This window comes from Carassius auratus, unplaced genomic scaffold (assembly GCF_003368295.1).
Source record: "Carassius auratus strain Wakin unplaced genomic scaffold, ASM336829v1 scaf_tig00003061, whole genome shotgun sequence".
NCBI lineage: Eukaryota > Metazoa > Chordata > Actinopteri > Cypriniformes > Cyprinidae > Carassius > Carassius auratus.
In genome coordinates this window covers 3,436-30,793 of record NW_020523501.1, presented here as the reverse complement: position 1 = coordinate 30,793, position 27,358 = coordinate 3,436, and the positions used below count along the sequence as shown (strand labels likewise).

The window sequence follows — 27,358 nt, the reverse complement described above, 5'->3', positions numbered from 1 at the left end:
AAAAAAGTAAAAAAAAAAATGTATCATTTGAACAGTATGTGTGTGTCACACACACATACATACATACATATATATATTTTTTTACAATAAATTAATATAGTAGGGATGCACAATATTTGATTTTTTCCGATATGTCGATAACAAATTTTGACTGATAGCCGATACCAATATTTTTCCTATTATTTGAAAAAAAAAAAAATGTTTTAAACAATAACAACGTTATTTTATAATAACAGTAGATTGAAGATTTGAAAATAACTATAAATAAACTATATTCAGTCGCTGCATTTATTTATTTATTTATTTTTAGGAAGATAAATAAATAACGGGCATTAAGACCCAGGAGAGGCTGCCGCTGCTTTAGTCTCACATTGCCTAGTCTATTGCCTATTGGCTATATGGGACACAAAAGTGGAAACACTTCAGGAATGTCAAAGTCATAATCAGATTGGTTGTATTCTACAGGATTTCTATGACACGTGTGTCGCGTTCTTTAACGTTCCGTCTGGAAACAAAGATAATATGGCGCCAAACCCCCTCACAAAAGAAGACGTCACGTTTACAACTGTGATGAAGAACACTTATCAAGACCAACTAAACGCTGGATTTTCAAAAGTATGTGAAATATTTAAAGTTTGTGGCATATAATCTTTAAAATACGTCCAAGAGGCATTTAAACAGACATTTGGCTAAGGCCCGCCCATGAGGCCATTTGACCGACATGTCAAACAACCAATTGCGGTTCGTTTTGAACAACATCACATTTGAACAACATCACTTTGTTTCCAGGCAGGATGTTAAAGATCATGACACACACACCTCTCGGAAATCGTGTTTAATTCAACGAATCCGATGATGGCTTCAAAACTTCTGAAGTGTTTCCGCTTTTGTGTGCCGTATGCATCAAACGTTAAGCCAACAGTCTGTGGGTATGACTTCTGAAGCCTGTGTTATACTTTCCATGTCTGCGAGTCCGCTATGGACGCTAGGCAGGCCTGACATTAAAATCATCGAAGAGTGTGTGCAGAGGCTCTGAGTGGATGGCCGTGTGCCGACTTATGCCGATATTTACATTTAAATAATTTCTAAGTTGATTCCGATACTGGTCCGATAATATCGTGCATCCCTAAAATATAGTATTTTTATTGAATTGTTTATATTGTTATAAAACCATGCAAAGACTGAAGTAGTGGTAAAATTACAACAAAAGGCAATGAAGACAGTTTGATACGGAATAAACTCCACAAGCCCATTAGACAAGCGTGAACACATTTAAGAGAAGCAGACCCCATCATAAGGATGTAATTATTTCATCACCCCTAACATATAAGACAGGAGTCAGGAAGTTCAAGTTGCCTACATAAGTAAGTTTGCTCTGTGCTTTGGTGAGAAAGAGAGCAACCAAAAACAGAGGTAAAGACACTGAGTGTGCGAGTATAGAAGTTGAGGACCATGTCGGCCTTTTGAGTCCCTGAGGGCAGAGTGCATCCTCTGTGTGCCCCCAGACTCCCATGGGTCTCATTCAGAGGTAATGTACCAGACAACAAAGATGACATACTTTTAATGCTCTCTACTCGCCTGAAGCATTCCATGCCTTTCTCTCGGTCCTCCCAGGCTCTGTTTTCACAACTAAGGGCCATAGATTCTTAAACATAATAGTGTCTCAGTTCAAAAATGGAGTGGGGGTGAAAGCCTGCAGTTTAGATCAAGTAAAGTGCCACCAAAGTGGTTGGAAGACAGCCTATAATCAATGTATACTATACACAATATTCCTTTGTCACATCCATCCTGGTTTTTAATTGCAAAAAATAAGCATTATTGTTAAGGATTACATTTAAATCATAACTTCAAAGATTTTCCACCAGTTTTGTATTGTTACAATGTTGATGGCATATTTTTCTGTTACCTACATTGAGTTTAATTGTTGAAAAAATCTGCTGGATGATCCAAAATACATCATCTTACGGCATTGTGACAATTTTTGACAGCTCCAGGACAAACATCTGGATTTTCATTTTTCATTTCATTCCTAGCCATGATCAGTGGTATCAAAAATATGTTTTATTTTGAGGTTCTACTTCATAGACAGCCAAGTTTTATTAAAATACTGCCTTACCATCTGTAAATTCCACCTTTACTTATTAAAGCTCACTTTCACTTTATATAAAAACAATTGGATTACTAATAAATGGCTCTTCACACATCTTCTGTCTGCCAATTTACAAAAGAGAGGGGTGCTGTGCAATGAGGCTTTGACAACACATACACAGACTCTTTGACTTCAATGATCCACCAAAATCTCACACAACACATACATTACCCTTTTGCCACTCATGACCCAAAAACCCATTATGAAAATGAGCGTTACGAAAAAGGTCAGAGGTTTCTAATTCCCTCTGAACAGCAGGCGGGAACTTCTCTGTGTCTCCTGCAGGAGAGACATGAGTATCAATAGCAGGTTTTCATCAAAGCAGAGATAACAGTCCTAAAAGGCAGCAGAAAGACAGGTGAGTGTGTAGCCTAAAGAATGTAGGGTAACAAAAGATGGGCAAAGAGATACAAACAAACAGAGGCTAAGAACAGAAACTGCTGCATCCTCTCTTATCTAGTTATCTTTGCAGTGAATGTGTCCCACCTGCCCCAGTCATTCATTTTCATTGGCACTGAAGTATTATCTTCTCACGCTGGAGTAATCTACATTCCTCCACATCTTTAAGACTATAAATAGAAAATGGTTTGACTGACTTGGTACACAACAAGGGGTTAGCGTGGACCTGTTTTCCCCTGCTGGTAAATGTTATTGCTCACAAAGATTTAATCACTCAAGCATTGCTAGGGATCATTTGGTAAGTCTGTGTTATTTTAGGGTTGCAAAGTAATCGCATAGCTGTGAATACATTTGCTTCTGATTTCAAATAGTAATTTTGTAATAGTAATGGTAAATATCCCAAATGCCTAAAGTGTCAAAAAGAAAGGTTTAGAGAATGCTGAGAGATTAGCCTAAAACAGACTTTGTATAACTTAGAATTTATGAAAATAGTGATGGAATATAGAAAGAGCAATAGCAGAGGGAATATTCAATCATCATGAACAAATGCAGTACAATTATCCTACAATGTTGCGGTAGACATTACTTTGGTTTGAAAAGTGTAATCAGTTCAGTTCATGACTCACATGTAGCTAAAGTTTTAACATCACTTTACCCCATTGCGTTTATAAATGGGTAGTCTCAAACTAAAGAAAAAAAGTCCAGTGTAATTTCATTCAGAAAAATCTAATGGTTCATTGTTCATGTGAGGCTGAGATTAAGGACTTTGAATATCTGGCTTATTGAAATGAATTGTTGAAAATTTGTCTACTGATTAGCTTCATTTTTTGCTCCATTATGCTTTATTTCATTTGACTGTTTTCTTTTTGTGTGTATGGGTGTCTGAAGATTTACCAATACATTTAATGAATGAGCACTATTGACCTAAGATTGCTGGAAAGGTTCACAGTCTGTTCTTCAGCAGTCAATCAGTCAAGCAACTACTAGAGAAATCATAAAAATCCATGTAGTCTGTTACAGTTTTTCCTCAATCGATTTGACACTTTTCTCCAATGCAATGTACAATGTACTCAAAACAATGTAGCACAACCATCCAAACAAAATTATCCTAACCAAACAGTTCAACTTTACTGCAAAATGAAGCACTGCAATATAATCTAGTAATGCATATAAGTAAATATTTACATCAAATCTATGGGTGTGTTCTCGATCGACTATAAAACACATTCAGCTGTAGATGTAGACTGCCTTAATTCTTCATGGCATAGATTCAACAAGGTGTTGGAAACATTTCTCAGAGATTTTGGTCCATATTGACATGATATCATCACGCAGTTGCTGCAGATTTGTCAGCTGCACATCCATGATGCAAATCTCCCATTCCACCACATCCCAAAGCTGCTCTATTGGATTGAGATCTGGTGACTGCGGAGGTCATTTGAGTAAAGTGAACTCACTGTCACATTCAAGAAACCAGTCTGAGATGATATGAGCTTTGTTACTTTGTGCATTATCCTGTTGGAAGTAGCCATCAGAAGATGGGTACACTGTAGTCATAAAGGGAGAAACATGGTCAGCAAGAAAACTGTAGCTGGCTGTAGCGTTTAAATGATGCCCAATTGGTACTAAGTGTGCCAAGAAAATATCCCCCACACCAGTGGTTCCCAACCACTTTCCTGGAGGCCCCCAACACTGCACATTTTGCATCTCTCCTTTGTCTGACACACCCAATTCAGGTCTTGGAGTCTCTACTAATGAGCTGAGGATTTGAATCATGTGTGTTTGATGAAGGTGACATGGAAAACATGCAGTGTTTGGGGGCCTTCAGGAATGTGGTTGGGAACCACTGACCCACACCATTACACCATCACCACCAGCCTGAACCGTTGAGACTAGGCAGGATGGATCAATGCTTTTATGTTCTTTATGCAAAATTCTTACCCTACCATCTGAATGTCGCAGCAGCAACTGAGACTCATCCAACCAGGCAATGTTTTTCCAGTCTTCTATTGTCCAATTTTGGTGAGCCTGTGCAAACTGTAGCTTCCGTTTCCTTTTCTTAGCTGATATGAGCGGCACCTGGTGTGGTCTTCTGCTGCTGTAGCCCATCTGCTTCAGGGTTCGACGTGTTGTGCGTTCAGAGATTGTATTATGCATACCTTGGTTGTAACAAGTGGTTATTTGAGTTGCTGTTGCCTTTCTATCATCTTCTATAACCAGTCTGCCTATTCTCCTCTGACATCAACATGGCATTTCCGTCCACAAAAACTGCCCCATACTGGATATTTTCTCTTTTCTGGCCATTCTCTGTAAACCCTAGAGATGGTTGTGCGTGAAAATCACAGTAGATCAGCAGTTTTTTAAATACTCAGACCAGCCCGTCTAGCACCAACAACCATTCCACGTTCAAAGTCACTTAAAATCCCCTTTCTTCCCCATTCTGATGCTCGGTTTTAACTTCAGCAAGTCGTCTTCACCACATGTAGATGCCGAAATGCACTGAGTTGCTGCCATGTGATTGGCTGATTAGCAATTTGTGTTAACAAGCAACTAAACAGGTGTAGCTAATAAAGTAGCCGTGAGTGTATATATAAAAGATGAATTAGCCTAAATTACTGATCTTGCCTTTATTTTAGATCTGGAAGATAATTTCATTGCAATTTTATTTAGACTACATATTTGCTGCGCTTGCATCACAGGAGAAAAATAATGTAAGAAGTTGAGTTCGTGTTTGAAACGCTACCGTCTCAACATCTCCACAGGCCTCTTGCTTTGAGACCACTATGTCAACAATGCTGCTATTCCAATTAAAATAATCTTTATTGTGATCTCAAACGTATAAAAACTTACAAAAAATTTTGGACATTTACAGTAAGTAACAGAAGTTGTCCCAGGAGAACTAAGAATCTGCACTTTCAACAATCACAGTCCACCTCCCTCCCCCCTGTAAAGGCATTTTCCAGAAATCAGATTGTTTATATTACAGGTCTGTGTTTTCTGTGAGGTGATTACCTTCTCTATCCCACACATAGCATACCTATTTCCACCTGGAAGCTTTTCAAATATGTGACAGACTTGAATATCACAGCACCTCTATATCCTCTGCATGACAGTGTAATTCCTCCTGCCCTGCAGCCATGTCTACAAAACTCAGACAGTTTACATGTTCATGTAGCTACACCTATGAAAAAAGGGCTTTGCCAAGAATTTGAGCATTCATTACACCTTCACAGTTAACCCTTTTAATGTTTCCCAATCTCAGCACTACTGTAGTTCAACCACTCTTGCCACTTGAACTCATGAGAACAGTCTAAAGTTTTGCTATCAGTTTACATGTTTATTTATTTATTTAAATATTTGAAAAAAAGAAAAAAAAAAATTTATTGTTAACTGACAGTGATAGATTGCAGTCACATTTACTGTTGTCTGTCGGTGTAATCATTTCTATATGAATCTATAGAATCTCAAATTTTGTGAGAAGATGAAAGATTTCCCCATGCAGATTTCTTAACAGATATAATTTCCTGCAACTTGTCTTAAAGTGCTAAATATGATGCGATTTTTCCTTTCTCTTTGGAGTGTTACAAGCTCTTGGTGCATGAAGAAGACCTGTAAAGTTGCAAAGACTAAAGTTTCAAATCCAAAGAGATATTCTTTATCAAAGTTAAGACTCTGCCACGACCCCAAAACGGCTCATTCAACCCACCCCCCACATGTCTATGTCACTATGTGGAAATATTTGCGTATTGCCACCCAGATGTTCATGCAAAGAAAGAAGGCGTGGTTTCAGTAATCGCAGTTAATGTTTCAGCAGCCATGTCAGGGAGATGCTGTGTGTATCTAGGCAAAAGCAAAATCCCTTTATTTGGCCTTCCGAAAGCAGATGCATTTAGGAATCTTTAAGATTACTTACGACTAAACAACAACGCATTTTATGGACGACCCTTTCGTGAACCTAGGAATCAGCTACTGTAAGTATGTTTTGTTATTAGTTTAAGTATTTGCTATTGAATGTTCAAATGTGGAGATGTGTGTCTGTGTGTGTGCCCGTGCGTGTGTGTGTGTGTGTGAGTGAGAGAGAGAGAGAGAGAGAGAGAGAGACAGGGTCACACAGTGGAGTCAGCTGTCTTTACCGTCCGTGGCTAAAATCTTTTCTACTGTTACTACGTTCTACTCTTTGACTGAAGAAACAGTCCCTAATATCTTGGATGGCCTGGAGGGTGAGTAAATATCAGAACATTATAATTTTTGAGTAAATTATCCCTTTAAACGGCACAATGTATATTATGCTTTGGCAGTTATCTCATGCAGATAATAATGTTGTTGACACCAATCTTTTGGCTGAGTAACACCAGAGACGATCTGGATTTATGGGCCAAGCTCAGACTCATGCAGGTGCTAAGTCCTAGAATAAGTCAACTTGAGCTCTTGTACATAATCACTTATGTGAAAGTACCTTGTTTCGACCTTACCTAAAAATCTAGGTCATGTTAGGAGAGTGAGGACTAATCCTTTCATCAGTGTCTGGTCACAAGTGCTGAATGTAGGTGAGCTGGCATCTGTTTGCCATGAACACTAGTCTCAATTAATACACATTTGACGTCATGGAGCACAGATGAAGACGACATTAAGCCCTAAAAGACAGAAACACTTTTCAGAGATCTTTTCATGTTCTATCCTTTTTTTCAGGATGATCAACATTCAGTTGAGAATGGCAACAAATAAAAAATTGGTATTGATTGTCAAGCAAATGCAAAATTGAACGTCTGTGTTCTAGTGGACAAAAGGGGGGAAAAAAGAGAATTGTGAGAATTGTTTTTGTGAGAATTGTGTAAAACTTTAAGACAGTAAAACTCTTTGGACAGGCTGAACTATGTCTCAAAGCCTCATTGTTATTTGCCTAAAAATATGGCATCTTGACCAAGGACTGTTGCTATTGTAAGAGGCTGTTTAGAAATAGCAACTGTGATACTCAGTGCTGATTGACAAGTTCAGATCATGTCTGGGCCAAAACAGGCAAAGACAGAAGCGATGGCACCTGAATTGCTCATTGAAACAGCTTAAGTGTTGCATAAAATATTTACTGTAACACAGTACAGTATTAAAAAAAAATTTTTGGTCACACTACAGGACAATTTATAATAAATGACTGCAAAAGTGAGAACACCTAACAGATAAAAATGTACTTAAACATTTCCTATATGACCTTTTTCAGCTCAAAGGACACAAGGTAAAGCCACTCAGTTGACTGACTGTAAAGGACACAGTGGTGTCAGAAAGGTCTGGGTGGAAGACACAGCTACAGCTCTACCCTTGCTCCTCCCGGGTCATCGGACGCACCGATTACTGGTTGTCTACCTTTGACACAGCAAAGCCTGGAGCTTTCATCTGTGCTGGTGGCTCTTCCCAAAGCTCTGTTATAGGATTCACGTTTGCAATTAGTGCAGATCAGAGTCTATTAGCTTTTGGCAAGCTGCCCTTATGTGTCACATGGCACATGCTTTGCCTTGATAGTACCTGACAGTGTGGCAGATCAATGATGACCATGTAGGAGGTCTGCCAAGAACAGGCCTCAACCAACCATGGAAAACGTGTAGAGGAAGCATTATAGAGCAGTAAATGTAATACTGTATGAGCATGCATAAAAAAAAAAAAAAAAAAGTTATTTGCAATATACTGCAAAGCTACTTGTTTCATTTATTCTTACAAACTTAAAAAATGAAGTATGATCTTATAAATGCAATTTAACTCCGAAAATGATCAGCTGAAGTTGTTCCCAAAACCACTCAAAAACCAGCCAACAGACTGGCAAGACCAGGCTAGGATATCAGCTATGCATGTGGCATTAGCTCTTTCTTTGTCATAAAGAAGACAGCACCCCAAATATGGTTGTGGTATGATGGAAGTGAAGTTGGAAAAGTAGCTTGGTTTAGGTTTTACATACCATTCAAAATGGTTTTACATGAATTATATTTGATATAATGCATAACCAAATATTTGCAAAAGCACCTCCAATAAACTGATTCTCTCACTAAGCCTTTTCATCAATAATCAAATGAAACAACTCTAAAACAGGGCTACAAGAATTCAAAAGTACCACTTGTAACCTCATGTAAGATCCTTTAGACTTTCTTTTTACATCATCTCACAAACCTTTTCTCACAGTTAAGTTAATTACAGAATATGGGATTAAACATTACGCCAATTTTCCATTGTTCAGAAAAAAAACAACGACAAAAAAACAATTTTGTTGGTTTCAAAGTGCACAGTCTAGACACCGTGGTCGCAAGCCAGGCATGTTCTGGCGGCTTGTGGAAAGTGGAGACAAGCCGAGAATGTAATTATGAATGCCAAATGAGAAAGCACTTTGAGGAAGTTCTTTCCTGTTCCTGTGGTAGCAGTAGTATATAGGTGGTTAAGGGGGATGCCACATCCTGAACATGAAAGAATCAAAATGAGCAATCCAGATGATTCAGTCCATCAAAACTGTGGTAATTACTACAGAAAACAGCATCAACACAAATATTGACTTGATCTAAACTGCAGTGAGGTTGAGAACTACAAAACACATTAAAAAGGAGAGTCATAAAAATAATGTTATTTCAATATCAATTAATTATAATTCTCCTTAATTTTAATCTCAAATAAACAAATTAAATTCTAGTGCATTTCCTGCTGAATGTGTCAAATAATTGTGTCAGTAATTTTTTGGATCTTCTTGTGCTTGAACAAATACATCTTTGAACTTTTAACTGGCTCTTTTGATTAAGACTTTCTTAATCTAGATGCTAAAGTTTCTTGTTCACCAACTTTAGAATCTAGTTTAAATTTGCAGCCCTAATTTTCAAATTGATGTTATATGTCTATATTTTTGCACTAATATTTGAACCACCAGATCAAACTGAAACTGAATAACATTAATACAAATTAAAAGTCTTGTAAAGCAACTTTCTATGACTAGGGTTGGGTACCGAAACCCGGTACCAATATGGCACCGAATTCTGATATGGTATCGAATAAAACCCAAATGATACCCAAACCTTTCTATGACAAGTTCTCATTGAGCGGCCTGTAACTGGACCAAAGCATGAATCAAACTGCAGTACACTCACAACCCTTGACACATTATTTCTAAGTGTCTGAACAATGATTCAAGAATTAAGATACACTTAAAACCACTGAATCACTGTTCCAGTTAGAAACCTCTCAATCTACTGATGAGGTAATGTAAAACCAAATCCAACAATAATCAATCAACTCAAACTGAACTTCCTAGTAAACCACAGTAAAAGCTCTTGAATTGAACTGTACAAAAACAATCACTTGAACAATAATCTCCCGCCAAGATAGGCAATTTAACTTTTTACTTTTCATAAAGTAATTTGGATTGATTTGTTGTATTATTGAGGTTCTAAATGAGGAACAAAACAATTGTAAGCACATTTCATTGGCAACAAATGAATGAGGGAAAAAGGGTTGGGTATAAAAAGCACAAATGTGCGTCAGTCATCACAAAAGACCACTTCTCTGAGGACCACACCTGATGATACCTTGGATCACTGCTGGTTCATTCAGAGCCACCAACTTAAACTAGGCGATCTTAACCATTCCTGTGTGCATTTGACCCGCAAAGCCCAGTTTGTTTGACTAGTGTGTTTGTTCCGTTCCGTATGCGGTTGGTTTAGCTGTAGCTTGCTCGGTTGGAAGAGGTGGGCCAAAGCACAGTTCATTAGGGCTAATGCATGGTACGCATATACTTCTGATAAATGCAGCACGACTGCATGAAAATTTTCAGTGGCATAAGTGATAGATCTTGTAACACTGTGTTTCAGCGCCAGAGTATGTGAGCGGAGTGGAGCGGCAACAATTTCCCCTCTGCGCTCCGAGCATTTAATAATCACTCCGCTCCAGCTCCGCCCCGGGTTCACCATTTCCCACTCCCGCTTCACTCCTTGCTCACTCATATCAGAAACACTGCTCTCTGCCTTCGCTCCATGATGAAATTTACGGCTAAAGAATTTCAGAATGTTTTGAAATATCACAGAAGTTATGTTCATAACATGTATTAAAAGAAAATACAATAAAATAAATAAAATACTAGGAGAGTAGTTTCAAAGTTGCTAATTTAATTTTTTTTTCCTACCACATGCTAATATTACATGTTGTCAGCATTAAAAGGTATCATTGCTGCTTTTAGCAGAGCAAATTTTGTTTGTGAAGGATGAACACAGTATGTTTTAATCAGTTATTTTATCTATGGATCGCTGCATTTCTTACAGATTTCTGCTCATTCTAAATCAGATACAGGTGAAGTAGCAGTGTAAGACTGCATTTGTTTGAATGCATTATTGAGAGAGTGATTGTGAATAAGTGCTGTACAAGTTCAAATCATGCATTCACCCGAAAATATTCAGCATATAGAAGGAACAAACAAAATCCTTGAGAACTATAACTTCCTGCTCATGTCCATTGCTGTCATCATAACCTAGCTAAATATGTTTAACGTGTGAATTTTTGCAAAATATATAGTTATATTACAGGCTGTTGGCATGAATTGTACTCAAGATAGCTGGCAAAACGATGCATTTGTTTGAATCAGGCACATGGGACCCTTTTGCCTTCAGAACTGCCTCAATTCTTAGATTCAACAAGGTGTTGGAAACATTCCTCAGAGATTTTGTTCCATATTGACATGATATCATCATGCAGTTGCTGCAAATTTGTCGGCTGCACATCCATGATGCAAATCTCCCATTCCATCACATCCCAAAGCTGCTCTATTGGTTTGAGATCTGGTGACTGTGGAGGCCATTTGAGTAAAGTGAACAAATTGTCATGTTCAAGAAACCAGTCTGAGATGATTTTAGCTATGTAACATGGTGCAGTATCCTGCTGGAATCAACCATCGGAAGATGGGTACACTGTAGTCATAAAGGGATGGACATGATCAACAACAATACTCAGGTAGGTTGTGGCGTTTAAACGATGCTCAATTGGTACTAAGGGGAACAAAGTGTGCCAAGAAAATATCCCCCGCACCATTACACCACCACCAGCAGCCTGAGCCGTTGAGACAAGGCAGGAAGAATCGATGCTTTTATGTTCTTTACACCAAACTCTGACCCTACCATCTGAATGTTTCGCAGCAGAAATCGAGACTCATCAGACCAGGCAACATTTTTCCAATCTTCTATTGTCCAATTTTGGTGAGTCTGTGTGAATTTTAGCCTCCGTTTCCTTTTCTTATACAGTATGAACGGCACCCATTGTGGTCTTCTGCTTCTGTAGCCTGTCTGCTTCAGGGTTCAATGTGTTGTGCATTCAGAGATGGTATTGTGCATACCTAGGTTGTAATGAGTGGTTATTTGAGTTACTATTGCCTTTATCATCTCTAACCAGTCTGACTATTCTCCTCTGACCTCTGACATCAACAATGCATTTTCTTCCACACAATTGCCGCCAACTGGATATTTTCTCTTTTTCTGACCATTTTCTGTAAACCCTAGAGATGGTTGTGCATGAAAATCACAGTAGAACAGCAGTTTTTGAAATACTCACACCAGCCCGCCTGGCACCAACAACATGAAAGAAGTTTTGTTTGAAATCTTTGCAAATTTATTTTAAAAAAGGGAGAGAAAAAAATCAGCTCTTGCCAGCTCTTAAAAAAATTGAGCTCTTGCCATGACACTCAAAATTTTACTCAAAAATTGTACATCCTGTTTCCACTGATCATCCTTGAGATGTTATTACAACTTGATTGGAGTCCACCTGTGGAAAGGCACACACCTGTCTATATGTGGTCCCACTTTTAACAGTGTATGTCAGAACACAAACTATGCCATTAAGTCCAAGGAATTGTCTGTAGACCCCCGAGACAGGATTGCATCGAGGTACAGATCTGGGGAATTGAAGGTCCCAGTGAGCACAGTTGCCTCCATCAATCATTAATGGAAGAAGTTTGGAACCACCAGGACTCTTTCTAGAGCAGGCGGCCTGGCCAAACTGGTCAATCGGGCAAGGCAAGGCAAGACAGATAGCACATTTTGTACACAAGTGGAAACAAAATTCTCTGGTCAGATGAAACAAAGATTGAACTCTTTGGCCTGAATGGCAAGTGTCTTGGCTGGAGGAAACCAAACACTGCTCATCACCTGTCCAATATCATACCTACAGTGAAGCATCATGGTGGTAGCATCATACTGTCATACAGATGTGGCAGGAATTGGGAGACTAGTTTGGATCGAGGGAAATATGAATGCAGCATGTACGGAGAGTGTACAATGGACCTCAGACTGGGGCGAAGGTTCATCTTCCAACAGGACAATGACCCTGAGCACACAGCCAAGTTGACATAGGAGTACCTAAGGGACAAATCTGTGAATTCCCCACAGTGGCCCAGCCAGAGCCCAGAATTGAAGACGACTGAACATCTCTGTAGAGGTCTGAAAATGGCTGTGCTCCGACACTCCCCATTTAACCTGAAAAAAAAAATCCTGCAAAGAAGAATTGAAGAAACTGCCCAAAAATAGGTTTGCCAAGCTTGTAGCATCATACTCAAAAAGACTTGAGGCTTGAGAACAAAGTATTGAGCAAAGGATGTGAATACTTGTGTACATATACATATATATACATATATATATACATATATATATATATATATATATATATATATATATATATATATATATATATATATATATATATATTATCTTTAATACATTTCAAACAAACTTATTTCACATTGTCATAATGGGGTATTGTTTGTAAAAATTGAGGAAAATAATGAATTGAAACCATTTTGGAATGCTTGCTGTAACATAACAACATCTGGAAAGTGATGCTCCAAAGAAGAGTCTTATCCTATTACAATTACTGAGATGAAGATTTAACCTGTGACAATTTCCCACGTGAATTCCTGTTCTTCTTCACTTCCTTTTAGAAAACCTCTGTAGATCTCATTGACAAAATAACTCAATGAAACCAATGAAACCATCCCCCAACATCTGTAGACCTGTGAGGTGCCGCTACAACACCAAAGACACCCACCTAAAAATACAAGGATGCAATAATAATAGTGATAATAATTTATACATCTGCTGCATCACAATATTGTCCGATATAATGGGTTGCAAAGTATTGGTGTGAACATTGTTGTTAAGGTTTATAATAAGAGCCCTTAGATACCAGAGAGGAGCTGATCCAAACTGCATGCATGCATTATTATGATTATTATTATTATTAAGACCATTTTATATTAATTCCATATAACAGTCAACTGTCATATGATCATAACAAGAAATCCTATTCCTGAGCCTTTTTGGCTTATCCTGTGGCTGAAGTTAAGAATGTTGTACTTCATCAAATGTGAACCTGACCATTATGCATTACTCAGAGACTCATGGATTAATCCATCTCAATTGATCCAATGGTGGTTGCATTATTTAATTTACCGGTAATTACCTCTATGTATTGGTTTTGCAAAACCACCATTTTTATTTACTTGGTGATGGACAGACACTCACTTCATCATCACCTAGTAAACTAGTCTATAAGTCTACGAACAAATTAACAGACACTCCACTATTTTTGAAAATAGGCTCAGCATCTGGAAATAATAACAGCAATTCTGCTATTGCTGCAACTACAAAATTTATTTTCAGGATTATTTTCAGGTGCTGCGTAATATCACTGCAGCCATGGTACGGCAGCAAAGTTCCTTGATTATTATGCCAGAATGAGAACATAGTTCCTACCCATATCAGCCTAGAAAATCACAACTTTTCATTTTCTGTCGGTCATAGTAGGTGATTTTAACTACAGAAGAGTAAAATGTCTAAACTCTTTGGTAAATTTAGCGAGATGTCAACGGTCTTATCAGATTCAATTATCTATGCTTAGCTACAGCTAAAAGTGCTACTGCCAGAACCAGAGATCGACTGAATGGATTCAAAAATGGTGAAACTCAACTGTTTAACTCTAGGAGAGTTGGAAAATGAGCCTATTTTTATTTATTTATTTTTTAAAGTGGAGAGTTCCGTTGATGTTGATCTTTACTAATAAATTAATTCAATGCAAACAATTTTTAGCTATATATCGAATCAAAAAAGCTAAACTTGATTGTAACTCTGTGAAGAATAACTACTATACTCGGGGGATGTTGCTCTTGTCTAGACTACCTCATTAGATGGGTCAACAAACCAATATGTAGTCAACCAGACCACCATTAAAGCTTCTAACCCTTTCTCCACTGAAGTGGAAAACCAGACAGTTCTGTCTGATGTATCCCACTGCCAAATCTGTTCAGGTCAACTGACAGATTAAAACAAAAAATCCTTCTCTACGGATAGGGTCAGAAAGATCAATGATCAAAAAGAGGAGCGAGTCCCCATATTTAAAGAAGATATCAATTCATTGATTTAACAGGACCTAATAATACACTAAAAATACCAGAAAAATTTGTTGTTCACTCATCGTTCCCTCTGAGGACCATTGAATATTTTTTTATTTTTTTGGACTAAAATCGATATTGACTTCCACAATGTCAAGATGTCTAAAATCTTATCCACATGTGGAACTGGTGGACCATCAAAAAGCAGCAGACAATAGCAACAAATCTCTGTAAATGTTTTTTTTTTTTTTCTGCAAACAACATTTCTGGAGACACAAATAATGCACTGGTCAAACTTAGTCATAATACTAAGTTTTAGTCATAAGACACTGCCGGCTTGGGGATTTTTAAGCTTTAATAAAAAAAAAAATGATAGAATAATAATACTAATTATTTATATATATATATATAGTATTATTACTAATTTGGAAAACTGACACGTGATACTTAGTTCTTCTGGAGGTGTAACTAGATCATGAAATGTTGGCACTGCTCCATCCTTCAGAAGAATCTTTTGTGCAAAAAATGCTTTATACTGTCCCTCATTCACAAAGCAGTCTGGTGTAAATGATTTGAGTAGACATAAACAAATTTCAGTAGAATTGAGGGAGCATCTTCTTCAAAAACAAAATGTACTCACCTTGTCTTCAGCGGCTAAGATTTCAGGAGTACTGTTAATGGAGAGAGCTATATGTGGATTCAAACATCCAGCTACAGTACACCTAAAGTGCTTCGGAGACATTCTCGTCAGTGCAGCAATGGCAGACTGTGTTCAACTCACTGTGAACTAACTCAGGCAGTTCTATGTTTAAATGGCAGTGTCTGTCAACTTCCATGGAGCAGGCCTGTGGCTAATGTGACATCACATTAGCAGCAATGCTGAAAACAGGTAGTTGGGAGACACTGCTTTTTACTTATGGGGATTAAACAAAAAGGAGTGGGTGGATTTTTATCATTATAGGATGGTTGTGTACACACACTGCCAACACACATTTATTTCCAAGCAACATGTGAAAGTGAATCTTACATAAAACGTCCCCTTTAAGTTAAAATAAATTAATATTAGTTTAAAAAAATTACACAATAAATTGAAGTTGTTAAGTGGAAAATAAGAGTCTGCCCTGGTTATAGCTAGGTCTTCATGGTATCAGAGTCGCCTGGAGAAATTTGCTGAAAAGCTTCATAAAACTGGAACAGTTGCTTTAAAATGATGCACTAGGTATCTACTCAACCAAACTCAAAGCACAGAACTGAGATCAAAACATGGGAAATTTAAACCGTTACCCGTGGTATACACACAAACGCACATAATAAACATGTACAGATAGAAATACACAAACAAATGATAAACAATGAATGTCAGCTTTCTTAAGGGAGTTGTACCGTAGCGGCAGTAATACATGGCTTCACTTCAGCACTTCAACACAACCACCCAGAACTGCACTCTCCAAAAAACATCTGCCTCGAAGACTGTCTGATAGGACAGAAAGTATTCTTCTGCATGTGCCAATGGAATCGCATGTTTATTCACATCTGATTGAAAAATGAAGGGATGTTTCAGACTTGGAATCAAATCCTGTCCACAGCAGTCAAGAAGCAGAGAGAAACAAAGACATTTCTGACCTAAAGTTTCCAGATTATACTGTAAATCTAATGCACAAAGAAAGAGTCGAAATCTTGCAATTCCCTATCCACACAACTCTTCTGAAATCAAATGACACAAACTAGCCTTGGTTTCTCAGGGAACATGAATGTCAAACATGGCAGATCTTTATGATTAATTACATGTTTGAGTCAGTGGGTGCGTGAGGTTGGAGAAAACCGGGGTCTGTAAACTGAACTGTTGAATAGTCACATCGTGCCTTTTTTTCTAGTTTGAAAAATAGACAACACAAACTGTAAACAAACACATATTTTGGCTAAAAGTTAGTCCCAAAAGGTAGAGCTTTAATGCAGCTTGACAGCACAGTTGCTTGTGCAGCATCGCTTTGACACAAATACAGTTGATAAGCAACATCAGTTATAAATTTGGTTCAAGGAAACCAGATGTGAGCTAATTCACTCCTCACAGAAAAGCATTTTGTACAGTCATCTGGACTTTGTTTACACTTGGTATTAATATTCATCTTGGGTGATCTGATCGCAAATGATCAGCAATGAGTACAGGTGTAAACAAGGTCCAAAGTGGTTGGTGATTTGAATAACAGACTATCTTATAGTTGAAAATTTGACATTTGTTGTGCAATGGCTATTCCATCCTAATGTATCCACACAGCCTACTCGCCTATCCATCAATCACTGTGTTAAAACAATTGCTCTGGCCAAAATCACATACTTTTAGAGTATGTGCTGTATTCAGTGAAGAATTTACTTCAAAACCATTGAAGTACGTTCTGTAGGTATACAAATGATATCAATGCTTTGTGCATACAATGTTGCCCTTTGACCTGTATATTCCCAAACCAATCAAGAAAATAATTTACTATAAGTGTACTTGAGAAAAAACATATATACACACATACATACACAGGTCCTTCTCAAACAATTTGCATATTGTGATAAAAGTTCAGGTCTTTTATTGTTTTAATACTGATGATTTTGGCATACAGCTCATGAAAACCCAAAATTCCTATCTCAAAAAATTTGCATATTTCATCCGACCAATAAAAGAAAAGTGTTTTTAATACAAAAAAAGTCAACCTTCAAATAATTATGTTCAGTTATGCACTCAATACTTGGTCGGGAATCCTTTTGCAGAAATGACTGCTTCAATGCGGCGTGGCATGGAGGCAATCAGCCTGTGGCACTGCTGAGGTGTTATGGAGGCCCAGGATGCTTCGATAGCGGCCTTAAGCTCATCCAGAGTGTTGGGTCTTGTGTCTCTCAACTTTCTCTTCACAATATCCCACAGATTATCTATGGGGTTCAGGTCAGAAGAGTTGGCAGGCCAATTGAGCACAGTAATACCATGGTCAATAAACCATTTACCAGTGGTTTTGGCACTGTGAGCAGGTGCCAGGTCGTGCTGAAAAACGAAATCTTCATCTCCATAAAGCTTTTCAGCAGATGGAAGCATGAAGTGCTCCAAAATCTCCTGATAGCTAGCTGCATTGACCCTGCCCTTGATAAAACACAGTGGACAAACACCATTAGCTGACATGGCACCCCAGACCATCACTGGCTGTGGGTACTTGACACTGGACTTCAGGCATTTTGGCATTTCCTTCTCCCCAGTCTTCATCCAGACTCTGGCACCTTGATTTCCGATTGACATGCAAAATTTGGTTTCATCCGAAAAAAGTACTTTGGACCACTGAGCAACAGTCCAGTGCTGCTTCTCTGTAGCCCATTTCCTGCACACGCCTGTGCACGGTGGCTCTGGATGTTTCTACTCCAGACTTAGTCCACTGCTTCCGCAGGTCCCCCAAGGTCTGGAATCAGTCCCTCTCCACAATCTTCCTCAGGGTCCGGTCACCTCTTCTTGTTGTGCAGCGTTTTTTGCCACACTTTTTCCTTCCCACAGACTTCCCATTGAGGTGCCTTGATACAGCACTCTGGGAACAGCCTATTTGTTCAGAAATTTCTTTCTGTGTCTTACCCTCTTGCTTGAGGGTGTCAATGATGGCCTTCTGGACAGCAGTCAGGTCAGCAGTTTTACCCATGATTGCGGTTTTGAGTAATGAACCAGGCTGGGAGTTTTTAAAAGCCTCAGGAATCTTTTGCAGGTGTTTAGAGTTAATTAGTTGATTCAGATGATTAGGTTAATAGCTCGTTTAGAGAACCTTTTCATGATATGCTAATTTTCTGAGATAGGAATTTTGGGTTTTCATGAGCTATATGCCAAAATCATCAGTATTAAAACAATAAAAGACCTTAAATATTTCAGTTGGTGTGCAATGAATCTAAAATATATGAAAGTTTAATTTTTATCATTACATTATGGAAAATAATGAACTTTTATCACAATATGCAAATTTTTTGAGAAGGACCTGTATATATATATATATATATATTATGTATGTTATGGTCTTTGACAGACAGCTTGCTGAAGCAGCTATTTTCTCCTTCTCGGAAAGCAATAATGTACAGTAGTCAAAACATCTTGTAGTGCGTGTTTTCCAGGAAATGCATGTATTCCCAGTACCTCTGCTTTTCATTACTACTTCTGTGTATTGTGAGCGTTATTTCTTGACAGACATCAATGTCATGATATTCAAATGATGTGCATTTGAAAACAGCTGGATTGTAAGGTAATAATTAGGGATGCACCCAATGTTCGGCAAATGAAATGATTCGGCCAGAAATAGATAAAAAATAAAAATGTAAAAAAATAATAATAATTCTAAGCAAAAAGATGTAGCAAACATGTCGGCAATGTGGAAGGATTTAAAACTGTGAGAGAAACACGGAAAAATCTTATTTTTAGTTCTAATATACCAACTCACAGATACTAAAGAAAGTTTTTGACAGATGTGATAATGGGTTTAATTTCTGGGTAATTATAAAATGTGTTGGAGACATTTAAAATTATTTTTGCATAGTTCATTATACTAATTTTATGGAGTAAGTGTAATCAAGGTATATGACAGCAATAAATATTGATACTACTCAGAGGCTGATATGTTTGGCTTATTAGAAATGTTACATTCAGCAGTTACATACTTGTTGACTTTGAAATTTATTTATTTTTTTTGCCAGAAAAGGATTGGTTTTGGGGCAAAAAGTTGTTTTTAATGTCATTCTTATAACAAAAATCTTTTAAACAAAATGAAAATAAAATTCATGTTGTAAATAATATTGAAGCATACTGTACTACTCAGGTGATGTTACAAAAAATAATAAATTAATTAATTTTCATGTTTACAAAACCAGAGGACCTTACACCAAAATCTGATCAAACATCACCAAAGGAAAGGTAAGGATGTGTTGAATTTGTGCTCTGCTTTTAACCCATCCAAGTGCACACACACACAGCAGTGAGAAGTGAACAAACACACACACATGCCCAGGGAACAGTTGGGGGTTCAGTGCCTTGCTCAAGGGTCTCACCTCAGTCTTGGTATTGTGGGTGGAAGAGAGCACTGGTTATTCACTCCCCCCACCTACAATCTCTTCCGGACCTGAGAGTCAAACCCACAACCTTTGGGTTACAAGTCTGACTCTCTAACCATTAGGCCATCGACTGCCCCCATCTTACTATTTGTGATCAGATTCATATACCACTTCATTCCTTTGGTATGGTTGGTTCCTTTATTCATAATTTATCTATTTTTAATTGCATTCATAACCTGCAGGTCTGCAAACATCCTGAGCATTTTCGCTATTAAAAGTCCAGCTTCCACCAACCACTAGGATCAGATCATCTGAAATGGATCTAGAGACTTGCACAATGGTGTCATCACCTCTAGAACATCACTGGCTGCGGGTGAAACTATAGTTGAGTTCTTCTATCCTAAGATAAGATCTTTAGCCCAACATTTGAGCATTCATACAGGAAACCTTCAGAAAACAAGAACCAGTGCATCGGGGCAAAACATCTACACAGCCTTCTTTATTGAGGCGTTATATCAACATATGACGCCCCTCTCTCTGCCCACTTTCTCCTAGGGCCCCAACAGCAGGAGATTGGTGTCAACAAGGAATTCCGTCCCATGAATATTTCCCTCCAGAAAACAAGTCACACACAGGGCCTTAGTGAGGCCTTTACAGGTCCAACGAGTCTTTTAAACTGGTCTGCGGCAATGTAAAAACTAGACGTCGCCAACATTATGCCATAAAATTATACCAGGCAGCGCTAATAACTAGCTTGCAACAACAACACGCTGGGTGCTGCTTTGCTTGGGAAAACCTATACACAACTTAACTCAGAAACACATAATATCTGTCACATTTCAGAGTAAAAATGATTTCAGGTGTTATAAACGGATATGTCCCATATACAAAACATCTAAACTGTTGCTTCAAACATTAAACAGGACCAGTGTGTCTGTAAACAGCATTCAGTGTGACGTGAAACAACTCAAAACAGACCAGAAAGGTTTTTCAATAGCATAGGATGTTAAGAGTCGCAGCTACGTTCAAATGTAATTTTAGCTTTAGACTTTGTGACGAAAGCTCCAATCCGGTCAGTTATGACAGATGGCAGTGGCACTTCTGAGAGAAGAATTAGAGTCAGTTGTGTAGCTGCTCAGTGGGCAGTGATGACCTGCTGATTATACATCATGACTCAGAGTTTGAAGGGTGTTTAGTCTCTGCAGTTCTCTGGACAAGGTGACTGAGCCTTTGCAGTAAACCACATGAGTCTGGATCATGTTTTTAACCACAATTCCACAACACCACCTGCTACACAAAAACAGAGAACTTCTTAAAACCCCAAATATGTCTGAGAGAAGAATTTGATTATCAAAATGGAATCAGATGGCATGGTGCACAACAGTAATTATACTGTACATTTTAATTCATCTACAAAGAGGAACGTTCTTAGCTTGGCCATCTTTAGTGTACCATTACACTAAAGCTTTCGCCATCTTGCAGCACATCACTGCACGTCACTCCCAGATCACTGAAAATGGGCAGTGTCAGCAGCGGCAATCCACCTGTCACTCAAGTGGCCACGCCTTTAATTATGCAGAACTTTAAGGCTTAATATAATTTAAATGAATGAGTTATAAAAAAAAACTCATCCCGCTCAGTTGTCATGAAGGGCAAAATTTGCTATGTAGACCAAAATCATTTTGTACCAGTCTGTAAACGTTTTTTTTTTTTTTATTCTGCTGTAACGTTGGCCATTTTAACATGGGGAGTCTATGGGATTGACTCCCTTTTGGAGCCAGCCTCTAGCGGCCAGTCGATGAATTGCAGTTTTAATCACTTATTTGTTGGTTTCACACTAGAGTGGGATGATTTTAGCTTCTTAAAAAGAGAAAAAGAAAGGAAATACTAGGTCCATCCAATCCTCAGATATAATGAGGAAGGAGAGTTCCTCCTCCTTAAAAAGGAGCAGTGGGATTATGGGGGATTCAAAGTTTACTTCAGGATGTCAGTGACTCAGATTGATGCTTTGCTAGCAATAGTAGAACAACATATTAAAAAGAAGACCACTAATATATGTGAACTCAGTGTGCAAGGATCTTTACAGTTCTTTGTGCTGTGTGACAAAGTGGATGAACTTGACAATTCGGGGGATTTCAATAGTCAAAACTTCTCTCTAAATACATGCCAAGGATGCAAAGAATGCAGAAACTCGAACCCGATCCAATTTTTTTTTTATGACGGATGAATGTTTTAGAGGCACTGTGTCAAAGTGATCGACACATCATAAGGTCATATTTATTTTTTAACGTGCAAAGATTTTGGACTCATTGTGCAATGGCCTTAAGCAAAAAAGCAAAGCTAAGCACACAATTTGTTTGTACACTGACTCATTGACATTTAGTATCTTTCATTTAATATTAAGCACGCAAGTTCTGCACGAAAGCTTCTCTACAAGACATCTGGATTATTTATGATGGCAAGTAATGTTTGAAAGGTTTGTTTAAATAAAGATTCAACTGTCGGAAGCTCCTTTATTATGGCAAATCTTGAAATCTTTAGGTGTGTAAGCATTTCAAAACCTCCAAGAGAATGTGAAGAGTTTCTGCCTCAAAAAATATGTGGAACAAGACACAAAATAAAACATTTAAATGCACAATCTAAGCAAAAGGAGTGTGCGGAGCAAAAGAGGAAAGGAAAAAGGAAGTGAGAAATGCGACTACAAATGCCAGTTCCCCTCTCAGGGATCAAATCGGTCTCGGATATCCGGCTTTACTATTCCGCCTCTCTGCTTTGATAAGTCAAACCATACTTTCTCACACACAACATGAAAGTGGTAATCAGTTCTTTCAAAAAAAAAAAAAAATTGTAAAAAAAAAACAACCCTTCTGTTCTGAATTTTTATCTAATATATTTAATTTATTTATAGTTTTTTTTTTCTCCTTATTTAAAAAAATGCAATCAAACAAAAATAAGGTGACAATTCAAACCTGCTACAAATGAAAACTAAGTCAGGCCATATCCCATTCAATGCGATTGGCAAGTATGTCAGAGTTAAGTGCGGATCGACTTGTGGGACTTGATCCCTCACTGTGACAGGATACACAGTATGCCTACAACAAGAATAGAGATGACACCGTGATTAAATAAAAGGCCTGTGGCAGGGCTCACTGCCTCTATAAGCCAAACTCACGTGGCTCTGGAAGTGTTTGCAAACAGCTAAAAGAGGTCAATCGCTCTCTGTGACTTCAACTTCTAAAAATAGACCAACACATGGCAATCTCCCAAGTAATGTGGTTTGTGCTGATCAGACGCAACTGACCACGTTTATGAGCTTAAACAAAAGAGGGGTTTGTGTGGTCTCTCTCGGTTGACCGCCAGCTGACTGAAGTCAACACCACATACAAGATTCTCTCCAGCATGCAGTCAAACAGTACATGTCACATGTGCCATTGGTCAATATCAGGATATCTGCTGACCGGGTGACACACAACCCTATAGGCGCATAGACTACAAATCGATAGGGAAAGTGGACCAGCATCAAGTTGGTTGCTATTTTTCATTAGTGGTTGTCTGTAAAAACCTATGAGATGCTAAGCATTGCCGCAGACATGTTGTAATGATCTTATATCTGGCACATAACAATGCACGCTCGAGTATAGTGTGATACTCATTTCCATCATCAGCACTTAAGCTTTCGAAAAGCTCTCTAGCATATTTCCTCATGTCGAGAATTGGCAACAGGCTTGTCTGAAATGCTTTGCAGGCTCCTTCTCTCATCGCCAACTGAGTTCTCACTGCGACCACAATGCATGCCTCTTCCGTCGAGAGAGTCTAGCAGTGAAACACAAGTAGAAAGTGGAGGTGGCTAGCCAAAACATCCCACACTGAACACAACCGCACTGGAGGAAAGCAGGTGTCACATTCAGATGTAACCACAATGACACAATGACTTCCCTTTGCTTAGGCCAGTTTCACAGAGCATGTATAAACCGTATATAGTGGAAGCGAACTTGCAGCGTAACTTTGACAAAGGCAAAATCCATGAATGACAAATGGTCATCAGGGAGTGAGTTTTTGAGAACTTTTATCCATCAATCAACACCCACACTCCAAATGAGCTATAATCTGCATTGCAGTCAGTGCTGATTAGATCTGTTTCTGTATGTGAAATATATATCCAGCCGTGATCAAGTTTTACATTCATAAAGGCCTTTATTGCATGTTATTGTGGGAATAAATAGGTTTACATTGTACTTTCAATGTATTTAAGAGTTTGGTTCCATTTTTTCAATTCCATTTTTCTGCCAAAATCAGTCTTGAATATGGTTGGTATTGAAAAGTCCATTTTTAATTTTACACAAAATTTACAGTCTCCCTTCTCTGCATAATGCAATATGTTGTTTCAACCAATCACAGTGCATCATTTCACACACTGTAGACGGTAATGGCGCTGTTTTGAATACACCCGGAATCCTACGCTGCATCTGAAAGCAGCATTCCAAGGCAGGAAGGCTTCAAGGCAAGTCCAAATGGATATATAGCTGACCACTGCTCCGGGTGTGTGTTCACGGTGTGTTCACTTCTCACTGATGTGTGTGTGCACTTGGATGGGTTAAATACAGAGCACCAATTCTGAGTATGGGTTACCATAAAACCAAAATTGTCACGACTTTCTCTAGATCACTGACAAGCTATACAATATCGTGTTCATAATCGCAAATGAGTCGCATTCGATTATGCATAGTTTGTGAGTGTGTTTTTATTAATGTCATTTACTGTATGTTTTTGTTAATACAGCGTATTGCAATAGTCAACAAAAAAAAAAAAACATGTCATGGATGTATTTCATTTTGGGGGAAAAAATTATACAATTTTATAATAAATCTTTGAAAATCTAAATCTCGTTTTGAATTTTTTATGCTATTATAACCTAAAGATGCTACACGAAAGACTGAAAATAGTGGTTTTCATCTTGCCACTTTCTTGGTAAAGAAAAAACATTTTTACTCTAATTAATTAAAAAGGGATTTATAGCATTTTGGATCCAAATTCTTCAAATATGCTACAACTAGGGATGGGAGATTTTTCAGATTTTATCAATTCATTTGAATTTAATGTTTTGTCATGACTTTATGTAGTAGAAATTGAGGAATCACAATTTTGTATGGAAATATTACCAAATTTTAGAATTTGACACTTTGACAATATGCCAAATTGCCAATGATAACAGTAAATAGAAAAGATCGATCCAACAAAACCTTAGCGCATGTGATTAACCTTTAATATCGCTTGGCGCCATTCACACAGAATGTGCTTTTGCATTGTCAAAATGCAACATGGGCAGTGGAATAGGAAAAACATGCAGGAGAGAACTTCTTTCAACTCGAGTGCCAGGTTTTTAGAGTGCCGTGTCATGCATGAGACGATGCAAGAGATGCGAGTGCAACAGTCAAACGCATCTACTGTATGTTTACATAGAAAAAAAACATTGGAAAAGCAGTGCAATATGAAAAAAACCTGTAACAATTACTGTAACAACTGTCTGATATCTCATGTTTCCATCATGGTGACTGGATGAAAGCTGATGTTGTTTTTTACAGAACACCTGTAGTTAATAATAAGCTACTGTTGTTATACCTGGTGTTATATACCGTCAGTCATTTTGAAATTATGTGTATAATATTATCTGGAATATATTATTTTTCTATTAAGAAACTAAATGTAGATGTATATACCTGAAAAAAAAGAAAACTATGTCTGTCAGTGTGACAAAATAATTTAGAATAATCTCATAAGTCTTTAGAAAGCAGATTGAAACTGTAGTAATGTCAAATTTAGTAAATTTATTTGTAACTTTCCCGAAGACACAATAGCACCCCCACAATTTATTTCCTTTAAATAATGAATGAATTAACAAAATATGATAAAACTAGTCCATACATTCATTATGTGACCCTCCAATACTCCACAGTCCACTGTGACATAACTACTGCTGACACAATAAAAAAAAATGTCTTTAGTTAATTTATTATGTACTATAATAACTATTTGGAATATTACTTATTCCAAATATTCAGCCACCTGAAACTGACGTCAAAAGTAAGTGCAAAATTTGTAACCACCTGCAAAATGTACACATGGTTCGTATGAAGATCGATATTTTCCTGTCTCAGATGTATAACTACAGCACCAGACTGTCATACTTGCGTCCTTGTCTAGATTTAATACATACTTGGAAAACTTCAAGTGTCTCCTGTAGCTTGTTCATACTTCCTTCTGAGGAGAACAACATCTACAGGGTTTTCTCAGCATGTGGAAAGAGACTATTAGTCAGGCGGCCCACGTCACAGCATGTTTACATCATCAGCTCTGGTTCTAGGATGCGGTAGGGAGGGGGAGCTCCCCACAACATCCTATCCCAACCCCGGTCGCTCATCTTCCAAGGGTGACCATAAACAACTGCTATTACTGCATGGCAACAGGACGCTCTCCAAAATGCACGCTACCCAGCGCTCAGTCCAAACACTTGAGAGAGTGTGTACAAACAGAGCCCAGCAACCCTCAACAGCGGCAGATCACAGAGAAGATGGCCGGCACTTAACATAGAGCTATATTTGGTGTGGAAAGTTACCATACCTCTGCTACAGAACGGGCAGCTGGTGAATCCTGGTGGTTGGCGAGAATGAGGAAAGGAAGTGTGCACAGCTGAGGATGCTGCATGGCCAAGAGAAGCTCAGACCGGGACGCCTCCATCTCTTCGTCTGATGCAGCACTGTTGAGGACAAACACCACTCCTTGGGAACCCTGATAATATCGGCTCCAGTATTTCTTGATGGTCTCCGCTCCTACAGAGAGAGAAGCAGCAATTATGTACTATGTGACTATTCATGTACTGTCCTAAGCAAAAAAAAAAAAAAAAAAAAAAGGTGATGCATTGGCTCTCTTTCAATTTATGAGTGTGAATTTGAATTTAATAAGTTAAACCCCACAGAAAGATTAACTGAATTGACAGGGAAGAGGAATTTAAGAAGTTTTAAATCAAAGAAATCCAACACAAGTAATGCATGCAGGGAAGTGTTTTTCCATCTCAATATTATCAAATGTATTAACTAAATACATATCTATCTATCTATCTATCTATCTATCTATCTATCTATCTATCTATCTATCTATCTCTTCATGTCTCTCTTTAAACCTAGAGTTCAAAGTTTGTCTTGAGAAATCTTGATTTTATGTTTAAATGTTTTTCAACTGAATTCAAATTATTACAATTTTGTTTGCATCCTGAATTCAAATGTAATTAAATCTGAAGACTTCAACTGAAATTAAAGAGGCATTCTTGCTTAAATTCTGAATGGTAGGTCCACATTCATGGATTCAGTCTTGCG

The 27,358-nt window shown here is 38.0% G+C and overlaps 1 protein-coding gene across 1 annotated transcript in view; it reads right to left on the bottom strand.

Annotated features, from left to right (window-relative positions):
* Nucleotides 1–26,843, bottom strand: part of LOC113070122 (ADP-ribosylation factor-like protein 15) — a gene marked incomplete at its 5' end in the record, with an annotated part of 58,960 nt that extends 32,117 nt beyond the window's left edge. Inside the window, one exon of the mRNA XM_026243318.1 lies at nucleotides 26,607–26,843. Within this exon, the coding sequence (XP_026099103.1) occupies nucleotides 26,607–26,843 (237 nt within the window). The remainder of the gene's footprint in view (nucleotides 1–26,606) is intronic.
* Nucleotides 26,844–27,358: the final 515 nt, after the last annotated feature.